Source organism: Carcharodon carcharias, chromosome 5 (assembly GCF_017639515.1).
Source record: "Carcharodon carcharias isolate sCarCar2 chromosome 5, sCarCar2.pri, whole genome shotgun sequence".
NCBI classification, from domain to species: Eukaryota; Metazoa; Chordata; class Chondrichthyes; order Lamniformes; family Lamnidae; genus Carcharodon; species Carcharodon carcharias.
Genome location: NC_054471.1, coordinates 151526792 through 151540395, shown reverse-complemented (window position 1 = coordinate 151540395; position 13604 = coordinate 151526792). Strand labels below are relative to the sequence as shown.

The 13604-nt window shown below is 42.7% G+C and overlaps 1 protein-coding gene across 1 annotated transcript in view; it reads right to left on the bottom strand.

Annotated features, from left to right (window-relative positions):
* Positions 1 to 8349, bottom strand: part of mchr2a (melanin concentrating hormone receptor 2a) — a 33605-nt gene extending 25256 nt beyond the window's left edge. The window contains 3 exon segments of the mRNA XM_041187171.1: positions 1038 to 1247; positions 8158 to 8288; positions 8290 to 8349. Coding sequence (XP_041043105.1) covers positions 1038 to 1247; positions 8158 to 8288; positions 8290 to 8349 — 401 coding nt within the window.
* Between the last annotated feature and the right edge of the window lie 5255 nt (positions 8350 to 13604).

Here is a 13604-nt window from a genome sequence, read left to right as displayed (position 1 = left end):
TTATTCGTGTCTGATGTGGTTTATTTGTGATAGTCCTTAAGTTGTGCAGCCCCCACCCCCGTTCCTACCTACCATCTTCGAAGGGTTACCCCATTTCCCCCAGAATCAGGCATGTACAGGGAGGCAAAGGTCTTTGCCAGGGCCCTTGCAAGCCATGTGCAAGAAGTCTCCTGTGCACGGTGAACCTTTGCCCTTCACACTCTCATCTGTTCTAAGGCCCTAACATTTTAAGTACTGCAGGCTGGGGTTCCCCTTCAGTTGTCCAGTTGAGCTGACCCGCATCTCCACTCATCCCTGATGACCCAAATCCCATGGAGCATCTCAAGATCTTCACCACGAAGCTCTGCATTGTTGCAAGCAGCCAGTAACATTTAAGGTAGAGTCCCCTACCCCCAGAGGTAGAATCAAACACCTTTTCCCATACCCCCATCATCCACACCCTCCCCCATTAACCATTGACCTCCCAGGAATCATCTTTGACATCCCCAGGGTCACACTTCAATCATCCCCCATGAGCTCCCATCCCGTGCATGTCAATGTTGAAGTCCCCTGCTTTCCCAAACAGCCCACCACACCCCCCCAACCCCCTTACAATAGGCATGGCCCCCTCATCCTGCTGACACCCTGAATCCGCATCAACTTCCACATTCCCTCGCAACCTTCAGCGTCCCTTCACTCGACCACCCTACCGATGCCCGCTGCCCTCTTTAACTGTCACCATTTCATCCTATCACCAACACTGAGGATGCCTACATTGACTCTCCCGAACCCTCCCTCCTCTTTCCCCCCACCCATGCTGGTCCACACCTCTATTGCCCCCCGCCCACACTCCAATATGCCCCATCCCACCCTGCCGCTCACCCATTCCATCTCTTTTTCTCCTACCACCCCCAGCCTCCCCTAGGCCTTCACGCCTGCCCCACCTATTCATTCCCCTCCTCCCCATATCCCGTGAATGAATGAATAAAAAAAAATCAATAATTCATTTAGATTATTTTGAAGATTTGTTAAAGTAACAACATTGTGCTCTTGCTTACCTGTCCAGACTCATAGCTGTCATAATTGCACAACAGGAAAACTGATTGCAACTGTCTAGCGATGTGATAATGGTGCAGACAGTACTGCCAAGCACCCACTCGCCTCCTCGTACCCACTGATGAATCAGGAATGGTAGTCCAATAATGTGAACCAAATCTGCCACTGCTAGGTTACAAATATAAATATCTGGGATGGTCTTCCGTACTGACCTGAAACAGATCTAAACTTAATTCAATCAGCATTATATTATTGCCTGGTAAAATAGGTTTCTATGTTTGTCTTACTAAATGTACTTCATTTTGTTTAGTGATGGGCTTATTCAAATAATGGCGCTATAATAACACAGATAACATTTTGATGACCTTGAACAATATGTATTTCTCAATGATAACTAAGCAGCCTGTTAATAATAACATTTACTAAGGCATTGATTTATTTGCCATATCACAAGCTATCTTTGCATTTAAGCCAGTGCATCTGCTAGGTATACATTAACAGTAGTAATTTATGTGAGAATATTCTGACTGAACACTCCTGGTAGGGAACCTCACCTGCACAAAATGCACATTGGAATTTCAGATGTTCATAATGCATGAATTTGCAACCATTGAGGTAATGGTCAGATAAGTGTTCCCAGCAGATATGGCTTCACACCAACCCACTGGCGAAATGCACTGATTGAAGCAAATGCCAAATGACGGAAATGCATTATATATAATATATTCCCCCACCATTAGGTCTAATGCATCACTGGATGCTTTGAATGAATTGTGTTTCCAATATTCAACTTTGTTAGGCTATGTGGATGGGAACTTAAGAATTAAATTACACCCCACTCCTCCTGCACACGGTTCTTGTGTTGTTTCTTGTTTCAATGGTGCACACAGGCCATCGACATTGTAGCTGAGCTAACTTTATTGATAACACATTTTCCTAACATGAACATATATCTGCAGTATCTGAACTCCATCAAGACAGGTTCCAAAATATGCTATCTGATCTTCAACCTCCAGGTCAGGTGACTCTGTATATAGTACAGAGTACCGTATAGTATATAATACTGGAGTCCACTACCACAATCAGCTATTATCGTGACAGCTCTATAGTCAATTGCAAGATAATTTATTAAACTTCCTCTTGCCCTAGATTTGTTAAATTATGAAAAAATTTACACGGTTCTTTGGTGGCACGGAAGAAGCAGGCCAGGTTAAGCTGCTGCAGAGTCATTACATAATGCCTTTAAACTAGGAAAATGGGAAACTACTCCAAGGCACTTCAGAGAAGTGCAATCAGATGAAAATTGACACTAAGCGAAAGCAGAAAATATTAGGAGTGATTGAAGCCTAGGTCAAAGAGGTAAGTTTGCAGAAAGTTCATAATGAAGGTTAAAAAGGTTACGGGGAGAAGGCGGGAGAATGGGGTTGAGAAACTTATTAGTCATGATTGAATGGCGGAGCAGACTCGATGGGCTGAATGATCTAATTTCTGCTCCTATGTCTTATGGTATTATGGTCTTAAGGAGAAAGAGGTGGAGAGACAGAACGGGAACTCCAGAGCTTAGGGCCTAGATGCCTAAAGGTATGCCCACCAGTGATGGGGTAAAAGAAGTAGAGATGCACAAAAGGCCAGTATTGGAAGAATATTACGTTCTCTGAGGGTTGTACAGTTGGAGCAGGTAGGGAAGTGCTGAGGCCTTGAACAAGTTTGAATCATGATGAAGATGAGAATTAGTCCACTGGGAGCAAATGTATGTTAGTGAGCAGACGGTGGGAGGCGGGTGACTGGTCAACACAATTGTGCTGCTTAGGATATGGCTGATAGGGTTTTGGACTAGATGAGTTTTATGGAGGGTGAGGAAGTGAGGTCGATCAGGAAAGCATTGGAATAGTTGAAACCAGAAGTGACAAAAGGATGGATGAGGGCCTCAGCAACAAACAGGCTGAGGCAGAGGCAGCGGTGGAGTTGGGTAGTGTTATGGGTATGGACATTGTCAGCCCTGGAGAGGATATGGAGTTGGAAGTTCAGCTTTAGATCAAATAAACCCTGAAATTGTGAACTGTCTGGTTAAGCATGAGATAGTGGCTGAGGAAAGGAATGAAATGGATGGGGAGAGAACAGGGTTTGATGTAGGTGCCAAAGATAATGGCTTTAGACTTCTCAGTGTTTGCTTGAAGTAAATTGCAACCTACCCTTATGGGGAGGCAATGGCATAGTGACACTGTCACTGATCTAGTAATCCAGAGACCCAGGTTTAATAATCCCACCACGGCAGATGGTGGAATTTGAGTTCAATAAAAAATCTGGAATTTAAAGTCTAATGATGACCATGGAACCATTGTTGGCTTCTGTAAAAACCCATCTGGTTCACTAATGTCCTTTAGGGAAGGAAATCAGTTGTCCTTTCCTGGTCTGGCTTACATGTGACTCCAGACCCACAGCAATGTGGTTGACTCTTAAATGCCCTCTGAACAAAGTTAATTTGGGATAGACAATAAATGCTGGCCTAGTCAGTGATGCCAACATCCCATGAACGAATAAAAAAAACTCTGATGTTGGATAGCAGACTGACAACACACAGGAAGAGCAGAGTTTGAGAGAGGTGCTGGAGCTGGGTGTTAATACAGTACATATACAATTTAATATTGTATGGATGATGTCATCGAGGGGCAGCATATAAATGAGGAATAGGAGATGGGCAAGGCCATATTCTTGGAGCATTTCAGAAGTCAAGGTGCAGGAACAGGGAAGGTAGCTATGGATGGAAAATCTCTGGCCTGGATTGAAAGAGTAAGAAAGGAACCAGACTAGTTCATCAAGGAGATGGGTGTTGTAAATTGGGGATTTTCCTGACACAGTGATCCTGTCACCATCCTTGAGTAGCCCGTTCCACCTATTTTCATATCAGCAGGGTGGGCATGGGTTGCAGAATAGCCTGCTGTCTCTGAGGTGGCAACACAGCCGGGGGGATGGCAATGAAGATTAAAAGGCCCACTGCTGTTTACTGGGACATCAACCATTTGTATTCATGGTTGTTAAGCCCTCCACTGCTCACCCCTCACCCTCCACCCAATCCCATGCTCCCATGTCCCCTCCTAGCCCCAGTATCTCCCATGCTTCTCCATGCCGACTCATATCTCCCATATCCCCTTCATGCCCCATGCATTCTCCATTCATCCATGCCACCTCAATGATCAGCCAAACATTCGTAATGAGGCCATCTGGCAACTGTATCAACAGAAGCAGGTGGCCTAAACAGATGGCCATTATGAATGCTTGGCTGAGTGAATGACTAATTCATTGAGGCCTTTGAGGGGCCGTTTACACATTTTCAAAGGGGACTGATAGCTTTATTTGATTCACTTCTTGTTTACCCTGTAATAAATTAATCTTTATTTGAACTGGTTTTTTAATGCCTATGTGTTTACTTGGACAGGATTACAGGCTTGGTCAATGGGAATTTCCACTAGCTATGCTGGATTGACAGGTTTATGATAAGGTAAGAGGGAATTTTTTTTTCACACACGGAATGTTGAATTCATGATTGTTTTGCTTTTCCAGACTAGGTTTTCTCGACTCTTTAATATTGCAGGGGGCCTGAAATGCCTGCCCAACAATGGAGCTGGCAAGGGTGGGAGTGCTGCCTGTGGGCTTGCTATTTGCACCCTCATCCCGCACTGGAAAAAATTGCCAGAAATGGGAATGGTGGTGGGAATTCTGGAATTAGGTCATGTCCACCATTCTTAATGCCTTTCACCTCCATTCCGACATGGCAGAGGCATGAGAATGTGGGCCCTATTGTGTTTGATGACAGAGGAGAGTCATTGGAGGTGGATGGTGTGGTGAACCATGTAAAAGAGCTTGAGAAACATCATGAGGGACTTTGATAAGGGTCATTTCAGTGCTGCAATGGAGGCAATAAACTGATCTGATAGGTTTAAGCATGGAGTTGCAGGAAAGGCAATGTCAGGTTTAGGGGACGACAGCCAATTTAAGGATGTTGCAGAGGAAAAGGAGGTTGGAGGTGCAGTTTTCAAAGAGAGAGGGGTCAAGGACCAGTGTTTTTTTGAGAAGAGGGGGTTGATGATGAAAGATTTGAAAATGAAAGAACAGTGCCTAAGGAGCAGGAACATCTTACAATGCCTTCTTGAAAAGTTATTTTAAAACTCACCACTGTGGCCAAACATTTGGCCTCCCCTTTTAATATCTCCTTCTTTAGCTTGACATGAATTTGCCTTTATGTCTCTGTGAAGCACCTTGGGCATTTTTAAACATTACGGGCACTATATAAGTGCAAGTTGTTGTTCCTGTTGCTGTCAAACTGGTAGCATTGTTAGTAAAACCCTGTAAACATAGAATGTAGGCCCGATATTAGGTTGCTTAAGAATATTTTTCTTATAACTCAAAAATATTCACTTTAGAAATTTGGAGGGTGTTTATTCTATACTAATAGGCAGAATATTTTAGCAAAGTTTGTTCATTTTACGAAAAAGCTGACATGCAGAACATGTGCATCCAGCATAGACTTAATGGCCTCCTTCTGTGCCGTAATGACTCTCCGACTCCACAACGGCAGCTGGTAGATAATATTAGCAAAGGGGTAACTTACAGATGAAGAATAGGAAGGGCCAAGGATATATTCTTAAGGAACTCCACAAGTGATTAGAGAAGCCATTACTGAACATTCACTTCTTTATGAAATAAAGAGGTTTTTTTCACTACACCATCAGGCAGAAACCACAAAATTTGATTATGCCGTGCCCGTACTTTCAGATCCAAAAGGCATCTGTGCCATGAATGCCCATCTCTGATGCTGGCTGTGGCTCATGCCATTTTGGGCAGGTTGTTAGCATGGATTCAAGAATCGTGCACCTGGAACAGGCAGATTATGCAATGCCATGTGTGCCATTTACGACCTCAACACTCCAGGTAATGCCCTCTCTTAATTTCGCACAGTTGAACATGTGTCCAGCAGCAGGAAAGACCCTCACCTGCACTACTTAATGGGATTGTCAACTGCTTTCAGGTTAATTGCTAATTGATTTTTACTGGCTGTCACTGAGTTATTAGAAGTGCTTAGTGGTTTGTCCTGTTACATAAAATTGGTGAAGCCAACAAGGAGTGATGTGGCATGTGGTGAAAGTCTTGGTTTTCACTTCAAGGGTTCTGCTCAAACCACTTGCTTCCAGTGATGGTTCTGCAGGAGAACAGGGAGAATAACTAGAGAAAACACAGAGTAGGACAAACTGCTTGAAGAGGGTGGAGGAGGATGGAAAGATGGTTTCTCAGCAGGAGGCTGTATTCAATCTAAGGTTTTCAGGGAGCATTCTATCTCAACCCTAGTTACAAACAGTGTATAGCATCTCCATTTTTAAAAAGAGGTACTTCTGCCATGTGAAGCAGATAGACCTGCAACCTCAAAGCAGGGAGGGGATGGCAGTGCCAACGGCTGCAAAAGTGACCATGGCTTTCAACTTCTTTATGTTGGGCTCATTCCAGGCTGGAGCAAGCAACATGTCCAATATCTTGCAGTTTGCCTTCCACTGATGCCTTACAGAGGTCACTGACACTCTGTATGCACATATATCCTGGAAGCAGTCACAATGCCTTTATTCTGCGCTGGCCTGCTGTACTATTTACATTTGAATCACCAGGAAAAAACAGAAGCTGACTGTTGGATATCAAAGGTTATAGGAACATAAGAACATTGGACTTAGAAGCCTGAGTATGCTATTCAGTCCTTTGAGCCTGCTCCGCCATTTGATAACATCATGGCTGATCTGGTTGTGGTCTCAACTCCACCTTGATGTCTGCCCCCAATAACCCTTGACTCTCTTGCCTATCAAAAATCTGTCTAACTCTGCCTTGAACAAATTCAATGACCCAGCCTCCACTGCTTTCGGAGTAAGAGATTCCACATACTAACGACCCTCTGAGACAGAAAAGTTCTCCTTTCCTCTGTCTTAAAAGGGAAGACTCTTATTTTTAAACTGTGTCCCCTCGTTCTAGATTCCCTCACAAGAGGAAATATCCTCCCGGTATCTAACCTATCAAGCCCCGTCAGGATCTTATATGTTTCAATAAGATTACCCCTCATTCTTCCATACGCCAATGGGTATAGGCCCAATATGTTCAACATTTCTTCATAAGACAAGTCCTTCATCCCAGGAATGAATTGAGTGAACCTTCTCTGAACAGCTTATCTGGTAGTCTGAGAACCAAGTAGCCCTTGACTCCAGTGTGCAACCAATGCCCATACTACTATCTGAAATTTTATTCAGGAGATCATTGGGCAACGCTTCTGCTGCCTGGACTACTCTCTAAGAGCCCTGCAGTAGTCTTGAGAGCACATCTCATGATTTATGGCATGCATCTTGCAAAACCTCTCCCTCATGAGGGCACAGGCCACCGGGTTTACAGCGAGCAGCTGAGGAGGAGGACAAAGAAGGGAAGAGGCAGTTGAGACAATGTCTTTTCAGCTGGGCTGTCCATGATCACCTCATCTGACTGTAATGTAAATGTACTAAAATGGGGAGCATAATTAAATATGCAATTTAATCAATTTTGCATTCAAACCTAATATCTGTATTTGGCTTTTTTGACGCAAACATTTCTCTGTAATTGCTCAAACTGCATATACGTATGAATGTAGGCTATAAAAACTGACATTCCTCTCCAACATACTTGATACATGTTCAATACACTGCAGTAACACTACAGTATTGCTGTCTGAAACTTAGAAAACACTTGTCAATTAATAACTTTGTTCTTTGGTGTCCTGGATTCTTATTTTACTATTTATTGAATGTATGTGCCAATACAGACATGCTCAATATGTTTAAAGCCATCTTACTTAATTCCTGGGAAAGCCTGACCATCAATCTTGTTCTTACTTTTCAACTACTTGACAGCAGAAGAATGTAAATGTCCACCAAACAATAACAGTAGAATTCTGTGTTATTGTAGTACATCACTAAAAGCTCATTCACAATGACAAAACATGGTCTTACTTCAAATAAAATCTAATCATTGATGTTCATTAATTCCGTATACTTCTTTTAAAATTTGAATACCTATGACTCAATTAACCTTTCAGTTCCTTTCATTTTTGTTTCTCTGTACCTGATAATGGTAAATAGGATGAGTATATTTCCGACCAATCCTGTTGAATAGATAACCCCAATAAAAGAAGGGAGGAGGGTTGTTTCTATTACATAAACCATATGATAATGATGTACAGCAGTGCAAGAAAGACTTGTTTATCCAATCAGATCCATTTTGCCAGGCCCAGCTTGGAGTCTGAGATCCATTCATTTTCTATGTGGTTTTTTCTTCCTGCAATGAGAATAATAAGAAGCATTGGTATTTGAGCCAATTAAGACTAGGCATTCTAGATAGAAAGGATCAGACTGCTAGCAACATATAAAGGTCAAGCCAATTCTAATGTTGCTACCAGGCATTATTTTTACCAAATGCTTGCCCATCAGTTTATCGTCATTGACCTACTTCGGCTCACAGTCCGTCAAGGCATCACATTTAAAATTCTTATCTTTGTGTTTATCCCTGTTCATGGCCTTACCCTGACTATCTCTGTAACCCCCACCAGTACTATAATGTCCACCTCTCCTCTCTCACCTGCCCCAATTCTCAAATTTAATTCATTCATGGGAATTAGGCATCACTGGCAATGCCAGCATTCACTGCCCATCCCTAACTTCCCTTGAGAAGATGGTAGTGAGTCACCACCATGCTTTACCATGGGCAGGACTTTCCACCCTTTGGGGGAGGAAGTTGAAGAGCGGATGCGCACAGGCATGCATCTGATCGGTGACCCTGATTGGCGACCCCAATTGGGGGCACGGTGCCATTTTATGTGGGCAGGCCAATTAAGGCCCGCCCAGTGTGACATTCTCATGGAAGGGCTATGGGCTTCCTGTGCGGGCAGGGGGGGAGCCCCTAAACCTGAGAGTGCGCTCTTTTGCGCATGCGTACAGAAGAGTGCACTCATCTTTTTGAGGCTAAGTGCTGCCTCAGGGAGATAAGCTCTACTGTCAAGAGTGTTAAAAATAGAAAAAAAAAATCCCTGACATGTCCCCTCATGTGACACTGTGACATGAGTTGGGACATGTCAATGATTTAAAAAAAACTTTAATTTTTTAAAACCTACATGAAACATCATCCCACCCATGGATGAGGTTTCATGCTTTTTATAATTCCCGCCAGGGCTCCTGGAAGGATATTGTGAGATTAGTCAAAAAGAAAATGGAAGCATTCATAAGGGCTAGAAGGCTGGGAACAGATGAAGCCTGTGGAGAATACAAAGAAAGTAGGAAGAAACCTAAGCAAGGAGTCAGGAGGGCTAAAAGGGTCATGATAAGTCACTGGCAACCAGGATTAAGGAAAATCCCAAGGCCTTTTATACATATGTAAAAAGCAAGAGGGTAGCCAGGGAAAGGGACAGAGGTGGGAATCTGTGTGTGGAGCCAGAAGAAATGGGAGAGATACTAAATGAATACTTCTCATCAGTATTCACCAAAGAGAAGGACTTAGCGGTCGATTTGTCTAGGGAAGAGTGTGTAGACAGCCTGGATCATGTTGAGATCAAAAAAGAGGTGTTAGGCATCTTGAAGAATATTAAGGTGGATAAGTCCCCCAGGGCCAGATGGGATCTACCCCAGAGTACTGAGGGAGGCAAGGGAGAAGATTGCTGGGGCCTTGACAGAAATCTTTGTATCCTCACTGGCTACGGGTGAGGTCCCAGAGGACTGGAGAATGGCCAATGTTGTTCCATTGTTTAAGAAAAGTAGCAGGGATAATCCAGGAAATTACAGGCCGGTGAGCGTCAGTGGTAGGGAAATTATTGGAGAAGATTCTTCGTGACAGGATTTACTACCATTTGGAAGCAAATGGGCATATTAGTGAGAGGCAGCATGGTTTTGTGAAGGGGAGGTCGTGTCTCACTAACTTGATCGAGTTTTACGAAGAAGTGACAAAGATGATTGACGATGGAAGGACAGTGGATGTTACATACATGGATTTCAGTAAGGCCTTTGACAAGGTCCCTCATGGCAGACTGGTACAGAAGGTAAAGTCGCATGGGATCAGACGTGAGCTGGCAGGATGGATACAGAATTGGTTGGGTCATAGAAGTGGAAGCGTGCTTTTCTGAATGGAGAGCTGAGTGGAGTTCCGCAGGGATCAGTGCTGGAACCTTTGTTGTTTGTGGTATACATAAATGATTTGGAGGAAAATGTAACTGGGCTAATTAGTAAGTTTGCAGACGACACTAAGGTTGGAGGAGTTGCAGATAGTGAAGAGGATTGTCAAAGGATACAATGGGATATAGATCGGTTGGAGACTTGGGCGGAGAAATGGCAGATGGAGTTTAATCCGGACAAATGCGAGGTAATACAATTTGTAAGGTCGAATACAGGCAGGAATTATACAGTAAATGGCAGAACCCTTAAGTGCATCGATGGGCAGAGGGATCTGAATGTACAGGTCCACATGTCACTGAAAGTGGCAACGCAGGTGGATAAGGTAGTCAGGAAGGCATATGGCATGCTTGCCTTCATTGGCAGGGGTATTGAGTATAAAAGCTGGGAAGTCATGCTGCAGTTGTATAGAACCTTGATTAGGCCACACTTGGAATATTGCGTGCAATTCTGCTCACCACATTACCAGAAGGATATGGAGGTGTTAGAGAGGGTGCAGAGGAAGTTTACCAGGATGCTGCCTGGTGTGGAGGTTACTAGCTATGAGGAGAGGTTGGAGAAACTCGGATTGTTCTCACTAGAGCGACGGAGATTGAGGGGCGACTTGATAGATGTTTATAAAATTATGAGTGGCATGGACAGAGTAGATAGTCAGAAGCTTTTCCCCGGGATGGAAGAGTCAATTACTAGGGGACATAGATTTAAGGTGAGAGGAGAAAACTATAAAGGTGATGTGCAGGGCAAGTTTTTTACGCAGAGGGTAGTGAGTTTCTGGAATTTGCTGCCAGAGGAGGTGGTGGAAGCAGGTATGGTAGTGGTGTTTAAGAGGCAGCTTGACAAATACATGAATATGATGGGAATAGAGGAATAAGGACCCCCGAAGTGCAAAATGTTTTAGTTGACGGGCAATATGATTGGCGCAGGCTTGGAGGGCCGAAGGGCCTGTTCCTGTGCTGCACTTTTCTTCGTTCTTTGTTCTTTGTTCTAATCATCTATGCTTCTAGTACATCTCGACCCATAAAAAGAGTTGATATTAACGTTTGACACATCTCCCTATGGAGTGGGAGTAGTGCTTTCCCAATGAATGGATGATGGATCAGAATGACCTATAGAATATGTGTCCAGAACACTCAGTACTGCAGAGAAAAAGTACTCACAAATTGAAAAAGAAGGCTTGGTAATCATTTTTGGTATTAAAAAGTTTAATCAATTTGTATATGGTCGTCATTTTACTATCGTAATGGACCACAAACCATTATTACGATTATTCAGCGAAGACAAGGCTATACCCCCTATAGCCTCAGCAAGAGTACAAGGATGGGCACTGATCTTGGCAGCGTATGAGTATACTTTTATTCTTAGACCCAGAAGATAAATTGCAAATGCAGATGCACTCAGGCATTTACCATTGCAAGCCAAAGGTGAGGATGTTCCAATTCCTCGGGAAAACGTTTTGTTGTTGAACTTCCTGGACTCATCACCGATATGTGCAAAACGAATTAAAGGTTGGATAAACCGAGACCCAGTCTTATCTAAAATGAGGAATCAATTGCTTTATGTTTGGTCACAAACACAAGAGTCAGATGAAATCAAACCATATTTCCAGAGAAGATACGAGATAACCAGCCAAGAAGGTATCTTATTATGGAGAGCACGAGTGATTGTTCCTCCTTAAGGGCGAAAGCCATTGTTATCTGAACTTCACAGTGCACATCCCAGAATTTCCAAAATGAAGGCAATAGCACACAGCTACATGTGGTGGCCAGGAATGGATGGATAAATAGAAAACTTAGAGAAGTTGTATGCAGTGTCAACAAGTGCAAACATTACGTGCAACAGTTCTATTACACCTTTGGGAGAGACCAGGAAGACCATGGGTACAAGTACACATCGACTGTGTGGGACCTTTTCTGGGAACAATGTTTCTACTTATCATAGATGCTCAGTCAAAATGGATGGACATATACAAAGCAGGTCACACACATCTTCAGTGTCAATAGACAAACTATGACAAATGGAACAGTATTCACACGTGCTGAATTTAACTGACTTACAAGCCTCAATGGCATTGTTCATGCAAAAACATCTCCATACTGCCATTCTTCAAATGGACTCACCAAGAGAGCTGTTCAGATGTTCAAACCTGGTATGAAGAAAGTACCTGGAGGTTCAATATCGATTAAATTAGCATGATTTATTTTCCATTATAGAACCAACCCTCATTCAACAACAGGTGTCACACCTATGGAATTGGAGATGAAGCACTGACTCTGGTCAAGACTGAGAATTGGACATGATTGTCACAGCCAGCACAGAACATTTAATGTAGGAGAGAAGGTATTTGTGAAGAATTTTAGAGAAGGATCAGCATGGTTGTTTGGTGAAATAAATGCAGTAACGGGACCTCTTTCCTATCATGTGAAAGTCGAAGATTGAGTAATAAGAAATGTGGATTACATACAACATGGAGAAACGAAATATCCAGAAGTCATTCCGCCAGTGTTAGAGACTGAATCAACATTTTCTGTTGAAAGAACTTAGTCAAGTACAAATGAATTTGAAGGGCCGACTGTACCTGAAAGAGTTGACGAAACAAATTTACAGGAATCTGCTGTAGAACCAGATGCTCAGCCAACTTCAGTAAGGGAGATTCTAAAGCAAACTTCAGAAGTTGTAGAGTTGAGATGTTCTACACGCATAAGAAAGCCCCCAGAGAGACTGACTTTGTAAATATTTAATCTGTGTAAATAACTTGATATATTGAAAAATTATAAAATATAATTTTCAGTAAAGGGGGGATGTGGCAATCTGATATATAATATAAAGACAAGTATTGTAATGTAAGAGGTCACATGATCTTAATATCCAATAGTAGATTAGCACGGGCTACCCTCTCTGGAAGAGTCTTGAATTAGTCACTGATGAGTGTTATGACACAGCAGTTTGTAAAGGCTGAGTTATTTAAAATCCCAGAGGGAAACTTTAAATAACTGTCATAAGCTATATTTTCAATTGATGTTTTGAGTTGCAGTTCTAAATTCAGGAATAAGATCACCTGTTCTCGATAGGTTTTTAATATCAAACTAAATGAAACATTTATTAATTTACAACAAGCTAAACAGATATACATGGCTCCAAGTTACTACCATCATAGCTTTTAACAACTTCCCAAATTAATCTCCACTAAGGCAACAATAACCAATAGACTTAATCAGACAGCAGGCAAAGCATTTTTACCTTACGAATTCAAACTGAGGTTCCTTTCAATTTGGTTCCTTTGCAGATAGCTGTAGGCTTAGATGTTGCATGTCTCTGACCTGTACACACAAACTCCTCTCAGTAATACCCAGCACT